The 13284-nt window shown below is 37.7% G+C and overlaps 1 protein-coding gene across 5 annotated transcripts; it reads right to left on the bottom strand.

Moving 5' to 3' along the window:
* Nucleotides 1-448: 448 nt before the first annotated feature.
* Nucleotides 449-13206, bottom strand: LOC141754821 (major histocompatibility complex class I-related gene protein-like). Of its 5 annotated transcripts, none has more exons than XM_074614179.1 (11): nt 12670-13206; nt 10923-11189; nt 9319-9597; nt 8879-9181; nt 7888-8001; nt 7688-7705; nt 4461-4593; nt 4215-4302; nt 1244-3452; nt 1044-1061; nt 449-867 (listed from the first exon to the last, which is right to left on the bottom strand). In XM_074614179.1, the coding sequence occupies exons 1-7, from the start codon at nt 12722-12724 to the stop codon at nt 4511-4513; spliced, it is 1119 nt and encodes a 372-aa protein (XP_074470280.1). In that variant the 5' UTR covers nt 12725-13206; the 3' UTR covers nt 449-867; nt 1044-1061; nt 1244-3452; nt 4215-4302; nt 4461-4510. The 5 variants fall into 5 exon arrangements, with proteins under 5 accessions (XP_074470280.1, XP_074470281.1, XP_074470283.1 ...); XM_074614180.1 differs by having other exon boundaries at nt 4461-7522; nt 12670-13205; XM_074614182.1 differs by lacking the exon at nt 7688-7705 and having other exon boundaries at nt 4461-7522; nt 12670-13205.
* Between the last annotated feature and the right edge of the window lie 78 nt (nt 13207-13284).

Below are 13284 nucleotides of genomic sequence, written 5' to 3'. Positions count from 1 at the left end.
GAACAACATTGCCATTGTGACAGAAGAGCAGAACTTTGAGGTGTGACATGAAAATAAAAATAAATCTACATTAGAGCTGCAACGATTAAGCGATTAGTTGTCAACTATAATCATTTAATCAGTTTGAGTCATTTTTATGAGAAATAAAAGTCTAAATTCTCTGATTCCTGCTTCTTAAATGTGAATATTTTCTGGTTTCTTTAATCCTCTATGACAATAAACTGAATATCTTTGAGTTGTGGAAAAGACATTTCAGGACGTTATCTTGGACTTTGGGAAACACTGATCGACATTTTTTTTACATTTTATAGACCAAACAACGAATCGATTAATTGAAAAATAATTGACAGATTAATCGACAATGAAAATAATTGTTAGTTGCAGCCCTACTGTAATCTACCTAGATCTCTCCTCACAGACTATGAATGAAAAAACTACACCATTCAGGTTTTGTTGTACAAAGGTGGAAAGTAATTTATTACATTTACACAAGTACTTAAATCCAGTTTTGAGGTTCATATACTTTACTTGAGTATTTCCATTTTCTGCTAATTTATACTTGAATAATATACATTTTACTCCATCAGATATTTACAACTATAGTTAGCTTTCAGATTAAGATTTTACATACAAAAACACATACATTGAAAGCTTTTACTTCATTTGGAGTATTTTTTATTGCTACTTTTACTTAAGAATTAAGAATTAAGTTCTCCCTTGTAAAATCGATTTTTGATCTCACTTCCAGGAATATAAAAATAATAATAATAACAATAATAATAATGAAATATATGTTGTACAGATTGTAAAGTCCTCTGAGACAGAAGGTTGTGGAGTTCAGCATCCTCTTCTATGTTCACTGCCCCGCTGTCAAAATAAGTAGTAAATAAAGTGAAATCCTTGTCATATTGGTGTCCACATTATGCCTGATATTTGTTTTTATGGTGAACAGGATATTAGTTGCTCGCCCACAAGTGGAAAAATATATATTAAAATATATATAATTGTATATAACGTGAAACATTTCACAGTATATTACTTACTGTTAGCAGGGCGAAACCCTGAAATACAGATGAGAGAAAACAATGTTAGAAAATGATTCACATTTCATTTTGTGCTTCACTATCACTTGTCAAATAAATGGATTGAGTTACCAGAAATACCACACTAAATATGCAGGACGAGACTATCACAGGTATTTATTTTAATTCATCAGAGGAATAAAAACATCTCTGTTCCTCACCGTTATTGTTCCTCCTCTAGATGAAGAGTCCAGCGATGCAGACCGCCAGCAGCAGCAGCAGCAGTCCTACAACAACTCCAATAACAGGACCAGCAGGGAACCCTGCAGGAGGAACTGGAACCAAAACAGAACATTCACACTTTGGGTTCATTCACACTGTGTGCTGTGTGGTTCTGAAAGTGTTTTCAGTGGTAATGCCTCAGTTCTGGATATGACTTTCATTTCAGTTTGCATGAACATTCAGGCAGTGCTGTCAATCATTATTGGTCAAACAAATGTGTAGCAAATAAAAACCTCGACAAAGAGGTGCACAGCTTATCAGGCCAGTTGCTCTGACGTCACATGTCATGAAGATCTTTGACGGACTGGTTCTGCAGCACCTCGAGCCCCTTGTGAGCGACTCCCTGGACCCCCTGCAGTTTGCATACCAGGCAAACATCGGTGTGGATGATGCCATCATCTATCTGCTCCACAGAGCCTACGGACATCTGGAGAGGCCGCACAGCACCGTAAGACTCATGTTCTTCGACTTCTCCAGCGCCTTCAACACCATCCAGCCACGCCGGCTAGCTGAGAAGCTCTCAGCGATGCAGGTAGACCATGGCCTGGTGGCCTGGATTATGGACTACCTCACCAGCAGACCACATAATGTCAGACTGAAGGGCAGCCTGTCAGATGTGCTGGTGAGCAACACCGGCACCCCCCAAGGAACTGTGCTGTCACCTTTCCTGTTCACCACCTACACCTCCGACTTCCGCTTCAACAGGGGTACGTGGCACCCACAGAAGTTCTCCGATGACTCCTCCATCGTCAGCTGCATCACAGATGACAACGAGGAGGAGTATAGAGCCCTGGTGGAGAACTTCGTAGGGTGGTGTGACAACGATCACCTCAAGCTCAACATTAGAAAGACCAAGGAGCTGGTGGTGGACTTCCGCGGGGCAACAAGAGGCCCCTAACTCCCATCACCATCCGAGGGGAGGAGGTGGAGGTGGTGGACACCTACAAGTTCCTGGGAGTACACATGAACAATAAACTGGACTGGACCGACAACACCGAGGCCCTCTACAGGAAGAGACAGAGCAAACTGTTCTTCCTGAGGAGGCTCAGGCTCTTCAATGTCTGCAATAGGCTGCTGCAGATGTTTTACCAATCTGTAGTAGCCAGTGTCCTCTTCTTTGCTGTGGCATGTTGGGGGGGTAACACTGATCATGCTTTCAATCTATAGGCTACCACTAACACTGCTACTGCAATTACTATTATGTTCATTTTCAGGCACCTTATCAATATCATACTAATAAGAGCAATCAGAATAACAGGCAAATAGTAGTATATAAATAAATAATGGTAAAAACAAATATAAGTATAATAATATTAGTTATGATCTGAATTCATTGAAATAATGGTGATAATACAGCAATTATTAAAAAACAACAAAACACAAAATAATCTAATAGCGTAACTTTTAATCATTGGTTTCACACATTACACTGGAAACACTGGCATTATGCCTTAAGGAGTGTCCACTGTACTTTAAAGTTTACTGAGTACCTAAATTTAGCTGGGCAAAAAGATACCATTTCATTTTAAAAATACAAATATTAATAAAAAATGTGTGATTAGTCTGTATTTCATTCCACAAAAAATATCTGAACTGTCATCTTTGTTTTGTATGATAATCTCATTAGAGTCAGGGCAGTGTAATTACATAGCTAACTTGCATCTTTATATCCTGAAATCAACTGTATTTCTTCCTGGATGATGCAATATTTTTGGCTCATGTATCAGTTTTCAACAGTTACCATAATAACGGAGGTTTATAGTACATTTATATTTAGTTTAACTTGCGTATCTCACAGATCTGCAACCACCAACAGGGTTTTGATCGACAGTTGTAAACTTCAGAGTTACTAAACAATTCCAAAGTTGAGCCTTTATGGCATCAGTGCTTCAGATTCTCTAGAAATGCTGCACTGTGCAGTAAATATGTACAGTAGATATGAGCTGAAGACACAATTATAGACAGGTTGTTAGAGAAATCTCCTTTATCAAAATAATGTTTTTTTCCCCCCACAACAGTCAGAGGCATCATGTTTCCATGTCTCTGTGGTTCCTCCTCATGGACTGAAGGAAGAATTGAAGTAGTCCAAGTTGGCCAAAAGATGGCACTCAAACCAAAATAGTGACGTCACAGTAACCCATGGCAGACCTGTGGTGATTAACAGCAGTTCTTAACAACAAATAACACATTTCCAAATGGAGTTTCATGATCAAGCAGCACCATCTGTAACTAAAGACAGAAAAAGAGAGATTGTCTGAGTGTTAGATGTTTGTTCATCACATATAATCAAAGCATTATGATTAGAGAAGGATTGTGTTTAGCTCTTGCCTCTTGTTGAAGCTACTGTCAGTGGTTTGATGCAACAGACACAACCTCTGTGTTTACCCATAGACATTAAATTCATTGAATACATCTGCTATATCATATTTGTCTGATGGATCCTGGGTCTGAAATTAACCTTTTTCCTCACCTGCTACTTCGGCAGGTCACTGAACATTTCTACCGGCCACTCAATTACTTTTGTCTGTCACTTCTGAAATCTAGGAAGAACGCTTTAAAATGGTAAACACTGAGTCAGTGGTACCAGACCGTAGAATTATGGAATATATCATGTAACCTTAATCCATGACTACTGTGTATTTAATTTAGGCTTTAAAATTGCTTTTTAAAAATAGTATTTCTTAATATAAGGAAAACCTGTCTGCCATGGTGGCAGGTGACCTGAATTTATTAACCTGCCACAGCCAACATTTACTCTGTATTTGGCAGGTGGCAGGTGCTAATTTCATTCCCAGCCCAGATCCATAAAATATAGTAACAATCAAAGGTAAACTCTGCACTAATGTTGAGATTACAGGCTACACTGTTTTTGCAGTTCATATACAAGAAATGGATGTTTCTGGTACGTACAGGAAATCCCAGGTAGCACACATCACAGGACCCGGCAGCCTTGTCGTCACACTCAGTTTGGCCTTGGACAGACGCTCCACAGCAAAACCTGTAGAGGGAAAAAATACATAAATATAAAGCTTTGGAAGAGCTGTAGAACAAAGAGGACACTACTGAACAGCCAGTCAGCATCAACAGATTCAGAAAGCTTACAACACTGTTAGAATGAGAGGTGTGTTGTGTGTCTCATCTTCCAGCCTCACTGACCTCATGTTCTTGTGTAGTCTCCCACAGACTCCAGCACTTCATCAACAGATTTAGAGGATGAGCCAGCACCTTCCAGCCCAGGAGAGAAAGCTCTTACTGTCTGCTGGCCAGCCCACACCAGTCCTCACTTCAGCTGAATTAAGCAGAGCAAAGCAAATTCAGTCACAAAAACATATGACAGAAATAAATCAGACATTCACCTCCAGCTGACATTAGGACTGTTGTCTCATGTGGTGTGTAACAGGAGATATGAGCTGAAGCTTTCTCAGGGACTCTGTCAAAAATATAAAAGTTAACATATTACAGGATCATTTATCTAGTTAGCAACACCCAAAACACCAAGCTAATGGTACACCTAATCATTTTACTAACATCTGTGTCTAAAGTTAACTCAACCTTATTGTAACATCAATACAATTTGATTGCATTGAACTTGTTAGCTGCTAGTTAATCTCCATAATACGTTAGCACACCTAAAGTAACTTAAGAGAGCGTTGAATAAATAAAGTCAAGCTAAATATTGCTGAGTCAACGTTTCTGTTCCAAAACCAAAGCCAGCCATCAGTTTTATTGTTTGCAATATCAGACACATCGTCTTTAATACATACAATACGTACATATCATGTTTTAAACACGATATCATGTTCGATATGAACATCAACAAGCTAACATTAGCTTATATTGATTATCTAACAGTAACGAATGTTAGCTAGCTCTTATCTGATGTTACAGAAGCAAACGTTTTGTAAGGATGTAAAGTGAACTTGAACAGTTGATAATGTGTGAAATGCTTAAAGGAAAACGTGATATGAAAGTACTAGTTTATAATCATGACTTTATAATTGATTGAATCATATCGAAGGACAGACCGGTGATCCAGGAACCGGAAGCAGTAACGTTAACGTATTTAACAGTTTTTCACCAAAGAAAACGTAACGTTAGCTTAACGTTACTCCTCGTAGATCATAAACGTTTGAATATAAAACGACTCGTTGAAATGGGTTGAGAAATGAAGACGTTATAGTGCTTTTTATCCAGAAAAACAGAGCTCCTCCGTTCACTTGTATTTGTTTACAGGTCAGTTTTGCCCTGTCCAATATGGCGCTCACGTTGACGTCTGCTCCAGGAGTCAATGCGGCGTCTACGTATATGTCTATGGAGGACACTGTCAAACAGCGGACTCACTGCTGACACCAGGCGGATCCCCCCCCAGGACACCGAGGGTACTAATAAGGTGAGTAGCTAACGCTAAACTATGCTGTCATAATAAGCTTTATTTTTACAGTTGCCTGGTAAAATGATACCGGTCATAGATAACGTATTTAATTGCTTTGGATGCTGTTTTCTGAAATGTGTGATTATGGCAAGCCAAGTTAGCTCACCTTACAGCACATTAGCATCAGCTAACACAGCGTTAGATTTGAGATAAAGTTAACAAACCCCCAGTTGGACGGGATTTATTTCTGTCTGTGAGGCGGGGTGATTTTAACATTAGTTAACGTTTTCTAACATTTTATAGACCAAACAACTAATCGATTAATCAAGAAAATTATTGACAGATTAATCGACAATGAAAATGATCGTTAGTTGCAGCCCGAGTTAAGTGTTTTATTTTTTGTCAAACAACTTTGTTCCTTTTCGAGTAGCTGCAAAAATAAATCATGCTGACACAAATACTTTTGGGCTTTCTGCATACATATATATGAATATAAGGTACTTAAAGTTTGATACGTATACTTGTATCATTTTACTTAAATAGAGATTTGAAAACAGAATTTTATGTCATTCCATTTGTTGTATTTCTACTTTTACTGAACTAAAAGATGTGAATACTTTTTCCACCACATTCAGCATGTTGTACTCGATTCAGTATTAAATCAGCAACTTGACTTTGTCCATGTGGTTTACTGGAGACAATCCATATGCAGTGGGACTATGTGACCCTAATGTTTGAGAAATCCATACACAAAGTTTGTAAGTGATGTAACTAAATAGTACTGATTACAGTTTAGTGAGTCGAGACATTTCTTGCTGCAGTCTGCAAATGTGGATGAAAAATAAATTTAAAAAATTGATTTAATCCAAGATTTTAAAGATAGTCTTAATTTGAATTGATATAATGGAAACTTGGAGAGAGGAAGTAAAGAACAACATTGCCCTCTGCTGGTCTGTTAAAGTGATTACTTAAAAAGAACAACTACAATGTGACAGAAGAGCAGAACTTTGAGGTGTGACATGAGAATAAAAAGAAATCTACCTTAGAGCTGCAACGATTAAGTGATTAGTTGTCAACTTTAATCGATTAATCGGTTTGAGTCATATTTGTAAGAAAGAAAAAGGTCAAAATTCTCTGATTCCAGCTTCTTAAATGTGAATATTTTCTGGTTTCTTTACTCCTCTATGACAGTAAACTGAATATCTTTGAGTGATGGATAAAACAAGACATTTGAGGACGTCATCTTGGACTTTGGGAAACACTGATCGACATTTTTTTACATTTTATAGACCAAACAACGAATTGATTAATTGAGAAAATAATTGACAGATTAATCGACCATGAAAATAATTGTTAGTTGCAGCCCTACTGTAATCTATCTAGATCTCTCCTCACACACTATGAATAAAAAAACTACACCATTCAGGTTTTGTTGTACAAAGGTTGAAAGTAATTTATTACATTTACTCAAGTACTTGAATCCAGTTTTGAGGTGCATATACTTTACTTGAGTATTTCCATTTTTTGCTAATTTAAACTTAAATAATATATATTTTGCTCCATCAGTTATTTACAACTATAGTTATCTTTCAGATTAAGATTTTACATAGAAAAACACATACACTGAAAGCTTTTACTTCATTTGGAGTATTTGTTATTGCTACTTTTACTTAAGAATTAAGAATTAAGGTCTCCCTTGTAAAATAGATTTTTGATCTCACTTCCAGGAATATAAAAATTATAATAAAAACAATAATAATAATGAAATATATGTTGTAGAGATTGTAAAGTCCTCTGAGAAAGAAAGTTGTGGAGTTCAGCATCCTCTTCTATGTTCACTTCCCCCCTGTCAAAATAATTAGTAAATGAAGTGAAATCCTTGTCATATTGGTGTCCACATTATGCCGGATGTTTGTTTTTATGGTGAACAGGATATTAGTTGCTCACCCACAAGGGGAAAAAATATATATAATTGTATATAATGTGAAATATTTCACATTATACTACTTACTGTTAGCAGGGCGAAACCCTGAAATACAGATGAGAGTAAACAATGTTAGAAAATGATTCACATTTCATTTTGTGCTTCACTATCACTTGTCAAATAAATGGATTGAGGTACCAGAAGTACCACACTAAATATGCAGGACGAGACTATCACAGGTATTTATTTGAATTCATCAGAGGAATAAAAACATCTCTGTTCCTCACCGTTATTGTTCCTCCTCCAGATGAAGAGTCCAGCGATGCAGACCGCCAGCAGCAGCAGCAGCAGTCCTACAACAACTCCAATAACAGGACCAGCAGGGAACCCTGCAGGAGGAACTGGAACCAAACAGAACATTCACACTTTGGGTTCATTCACACTGTGTGCTGTGTGGTTCTGAAAGTGTTTTCAGTGGTAATGCCTCAGTTCTGGATATGACTTTCATTTCAAATCAACATTCAGGCAGTGCTGTCAATCATTATTGGTCAAACAAATGTGTAGTAAATAAAAACCCTGACAAAGAGGTTCACAGCTTATCAGTGGTTTAAGTGGGTACAGTAAACCAGGAGTTCAAGATATAAAAGCGTTATTTAGCGCCATCTATGTGTGAAAAGCCATCAAACTTGGCAGCACCTCTCAGAGTAAATGTCAGCACCGGTCCTCTAAATGTGGTTGCTGTTGCACGTTTTTAAGACTTATGGATTGTTATGTAATACAGTGGTTCTCAAACTTTAGAATAATCAGGTTGCCGTTCGTGACAACCACTGATGTAATAAACCATAACTTGGACATTTTCACAGCCAGTCCCACTGTAGACAAATAGCACAACATATCAGAAACTTTGCACCTGTAGCTGACGGGTTAAGACGCCGACCACGAACCATAATGTCTCCAGTTTGAGAACATCGAAGAGACTTTTGTTGCATCATTCTCTGCCTCGTTTCCTGTCATCTCAATACTGTCTCCAGTAAAGGCACAAACTGTCACTGCTCTACTTTGTTTAATGTGAGTTTATATGGCTTTTTGAAGCATTTGTTTTTACATCTGTATTATGTGTTGTGTTTTTCTGACAACACAGTTGAAGTTAACATTTTGGCACTATACACACTAGTTTCTAATAAGTTCTTCCTTAATTATGGTCTAACTGTCCACCAAATGTTACAGGAATATGTTGCAAATAAATAAATAAATAACACAAGTATATACCAGTCTTACTCCAGTTGGTCCTGATCACTGCTTTGTCCAGTCTGGTGATGATGTCGTCCACCACACCAGAGAGATGAAACACACAGTCGTACCGCCTCCAGTCTTCAGGTGCGACTGATGACAGGTTCAGCTCAACACTCATCTGGAAGGTTCCATCGTGGTTGGGGAGGATCTCTCCGAGGTCCACGTCCTCATGAATCTCCTCTCCATCTTTCCTCCAGAACATCATGGCTCTGTCGGGGTAGAAACCTGTAGCGTGGCAGCTGACTGGAGAGGAGGGAGTCTTCTGGAGGAGAGACACTGAGGGACGCTCTGGGGAGAAGGACAGACACAGATGAGTCTGTACTGAGACACCAGGATGTGTCAGGATATTATGTTCATTGGAATGATACAGAGCCTTAGAAGCACTGAGTCCATGTACAACAGTACATCTTGCCATGTGATCCTACCTGTTCTCTGCAGAAAGCTCCTCCCATAGTGTAGGTACTTCCTCAGCCATTCAGGATATATGTTGATGAAGTAGTGTTTGTCGTTTTCTAATCTAGCTTTGTCATTATCCCATCGAAGTTTAGTGATGAAAGCCTGTTGTTTTGGAGCGGTCCATGTCAGCGTCTGCAGGTCCAACACAAGGAAGTCTTCTCCATCATAACCGTACTGACTATAACCAACAACCTCTCCAGTCTCGTCGTCCCACTCACAGCCGTCCATCCTCTGTAAAATGTGGACATCTGAGAGAGACAGAGACAGAAAAAAGAGACATCTCAGTACAGCCAGCTCCTTTACCATTCTACCTTTTGTTTTAGAGGGGTGGGGTACAGGGGATATTCAGGGGTAGATAAATAGTCAACAGTAGATGTCCCATAGAAGTGGTGTACATCATCTGAAAGCTGGGAACCTGGAGATTCATTTGAGATGCAGCACGGTGTAGCAAGTTGTTCTAGTCATAAATCAGAATTAAAATGTATTAATAAATGGATGAATAGATTTAAATAAATAGTAAAAGTGTATAAGAGCGTAGAACATTATAATAGAAGTATATGATGGTCATCCCCATGCTCTATTATGTCTCATAAGTTGTTACAGCAATTTTTGGGTTGATACCACTTGTTACAGATTTGGTGATAAATTTAACCATTTTTTACTGCTGGAGTATTGATAAAAAAGATCAATAATCTCTTCAAAATACCACATTAAGGCACCAAGACCTTGAGGAACACCATAAAAAAAGCCATGCTGTGATTTGGTATCAAAAACGTTTGACATTTGGAGATTTCAGCAAGAATTGCATTTTTCGGCGATTGGATGGCGAGCACTTCTGTTGTGTAAACTGCTCAGAAACCCCCTTATTGTCAATCTAGTTAGGAAAGCCATCCATCCTCTGAATGCTCTAGCTCTTTAGTTTGTGGCTGTAAAGTTTCATGATGCTGTGATTATCCTAGAGGTCACCACAGGTCATTTCATACAGTGAAAAAATGGTCTCACTACACTGAAATGTCTCCTATGGGGACTAACATCATCACACATGAATACAGTTGGGCTCATTGGATCCACAAGAGTCTCCGCTTTACAGTGATACCCAATTTATGTAATTCAAGACAGTTTCAGGACCCCAGTATGCAGAAATATTCAAATACACCATTTTAGAATAGGCGGAAATAACAGATTTACACTGCATTAAAAAAACTGCATGTGATTATCATAAAGTGTGCATGTGTAAAGTCAAGGGACTCCTTTGAAAATCGCCATGGCAATATTTCCTCGACAAATTTAGCGTAACTTTGCAGCGTTATTTAGTGATCGTCCCGACAAGCTAGTATGACATGGTTAGTAGCAGTGGATTCCTTAGATTTTCTACTTTCATATGATAACAGTATCATCACTCAGTGCAACAACCTCTTAAAGAGGTTAAGGGGTTAACAGATAATATGACATCATCACCACAGAGACACACACACATTGGCTCAGTGTGTTTATACTGTAAGCTATGTCTCACCTCAGAGGGAGGAAACATTTCACCAGTAAAAAGTTACATATGAACATAAACATACTGTACCTCCAGTTTGGTTTAAGCGCTGCTTCAGGCTGTCCAAATTGGCTCTAAAGAACTGCTGCTGAGCAAAACACTCGTGAGAATACCACTCCAGTCGTTGTGGCTCATCCTTAAATAGTTTCCTCATCCAGTCCTGTTTGGGTTCTGGGGTCTTGATGTTGCTGTCACAGTAACCCATCAGCACTTCATCGACCATCGCAACACCCACGAACTCTGGGAAGTTTGGGAATCCAGAAGTTGCAGTAAGGAAAACTTTCAGGGAGTGTTTCACTGCAAGACAAAGAAGGTTTTGAATTGGAATTTAAATATTTTTGAGGGGTTGATTGATTAACCCATTTGTGCCCGCAACTGAAATTTTGAATTTTGGGCTTGCTCAGCACTAATTTGAAGACATTTTCAAAATCGGTCAAACCGTTTGGCTGAAAAGTGAGTTTTTCTTATTATACTTAATATAGTCTTTGGGCACATGGGCCTACTGTTTTTGCACTCCTTTATATTTAAGGTATTTTAGGTGTGCCCTCAGATGACATATACAGTAGTATGATAAGAAAATGTCTGTATCTCAGAAACTACAAAGGGCACCATCAAGTATTTGGTATCTATGAACTCATACAAAGTTGAATATCAAAGATATGCACACATATGCAGTGTAAAAAGTGTTGTACTGTTAGATACTTGCCAAAAATATGTCCGTACCACTTTTCAAAGCTTTTGACCAATCAGAGCAAATGTGTCCTTATCATACTAAATATAGTCTTTGGGCACAAATGGGTTAATTAATTGTCAATTACCCAAAAAAGGAGAATTTTAATATATGTTGAATTACTCTGAGCCAAAATAATATGTTATAGACCCATTCTCATTACTGATAGATAGATAGATAGATGTACTTTATTGATCCCAAATTGGGAGATTCTTCTGTAACAGCAGCAGGCTATCCAGGCAATGCACAGGGACCGTAAATATACAATAAATATACATATCAACACTAGAGGTAATATCTATAGGATACACAATATAAAGAATATATTGGAATACACTATACATATACTAGACTACTACAATTAGCTTGGAAAATATAAAATATGAACATAGAATAACAATAACATACTATAAACAATAGCAAAGTATGCAAGTTACAATTTTGTTTTAAAATAACAATAAATTAGGTAAATATGATATATATATATATATATATATATAATAATATAATATTTAAATTGAAATGTTGTGCATTGAGCAATGAGTAATGTAGATGGCCAGTTTACAATCATTATTATTATTTATTGTAGGCCTACTAACAGCAGAAATTTGCTCTTTTGCAATTGATAGAATTATTATTAAGGAAACCTAGTAAATGTGAATTGCTGTAATATATCATTTTGATTTAATTGTGTTGTTCCATATAAACAATAATATTGGGGTACAGTAGGATAGGATTTCCCACCGTAGAGGTTCAGTCTCCTAGCAACAGTCAAGATTTCCTCTATCATGTTTATGACGACGATATTAATATATTCCCTTTTAATTGCCTAAACTAAAGCATATATACAGTTTAGGTGTCATTTTGTGACACAATGGCGTGTAGACCTATATAAAAACAACAGTAGGCTAGTGGTATTATTGTAAGTTCAGTGTGACAAAGTGAAAGTGGTTCCTCAATGACGCACTAAAAAGTGACTAAAACAAACAAGTTTTGCAGCAACAAGAATAACAGGAAATAACGTTGAGAGTCACAATATGATCTTACCTGTAGATGCAACGTGACAGAAGAGGAACAAGTTGAGTAACACAGTTAACTTCATCTTGTTTTGATTAGTAAGAGAGAGAGAGAGATACAGTCAGCTGACTAGCAAATGTTTCGACGTGGGTCGTGAAGCTTTGAACTTGTCGACTCAGGTGCGGATCCGCCCTCAGGTGTCTCACTCATTTTGGCCATGCGCCCAGGATACGGCCCGCCTACAGAGAGGTATCATACGAAACTAGAAACCCTAAGGAATCCATTGGTAGATTTGAAAACAGGAATTTTATGTCATTCCATTTGTTGTATTTCTACTTTTACTGAACTAAAAGATGTGAATACTTTTTCCACCACATTCAGCATGTTGTACTCGATTCAGTATTAAATCAGCAACTTGACTTTGTCCATGTGGTTTACTGGAGACAATCCATATGCAGTGGGACTATGTGACCCTAATGTTTGAGAAATCCATAGACAAAGTTTGTAAGTGATGCAACTAAATAGTACTGATTACAGTTTAGTGAGTCGAGACGTTTCTTGTTGCAGTCTGCAAAAGTGGATGAAAAAAATAAAAATAAAAAGATGGATTTAATCCAAGATTTTAAAGATAGTCCTAATTTGAAT

This window comes from Sebastes fasciatus, chromosome 17 (assembly GCF_043250625.1).
Source record: "Sebastes fasciatus isolate fSebFas1 chromosome 17, fSebFas1.pri, whole genome shotgun sequence".
In the NCBI taxonomy this organism is placed as follows: domain Eukaryota; kingdom Metazoa; phylum Chordata; class Actinopteri; order Perciformes; family Sebastidae; genus Sebastes; species Sebastes fasciatus.
Note: the sequence above shows the minus strand (reverse complement) of the source record. Positions and strands in the feature narration are given on the sequence as shown.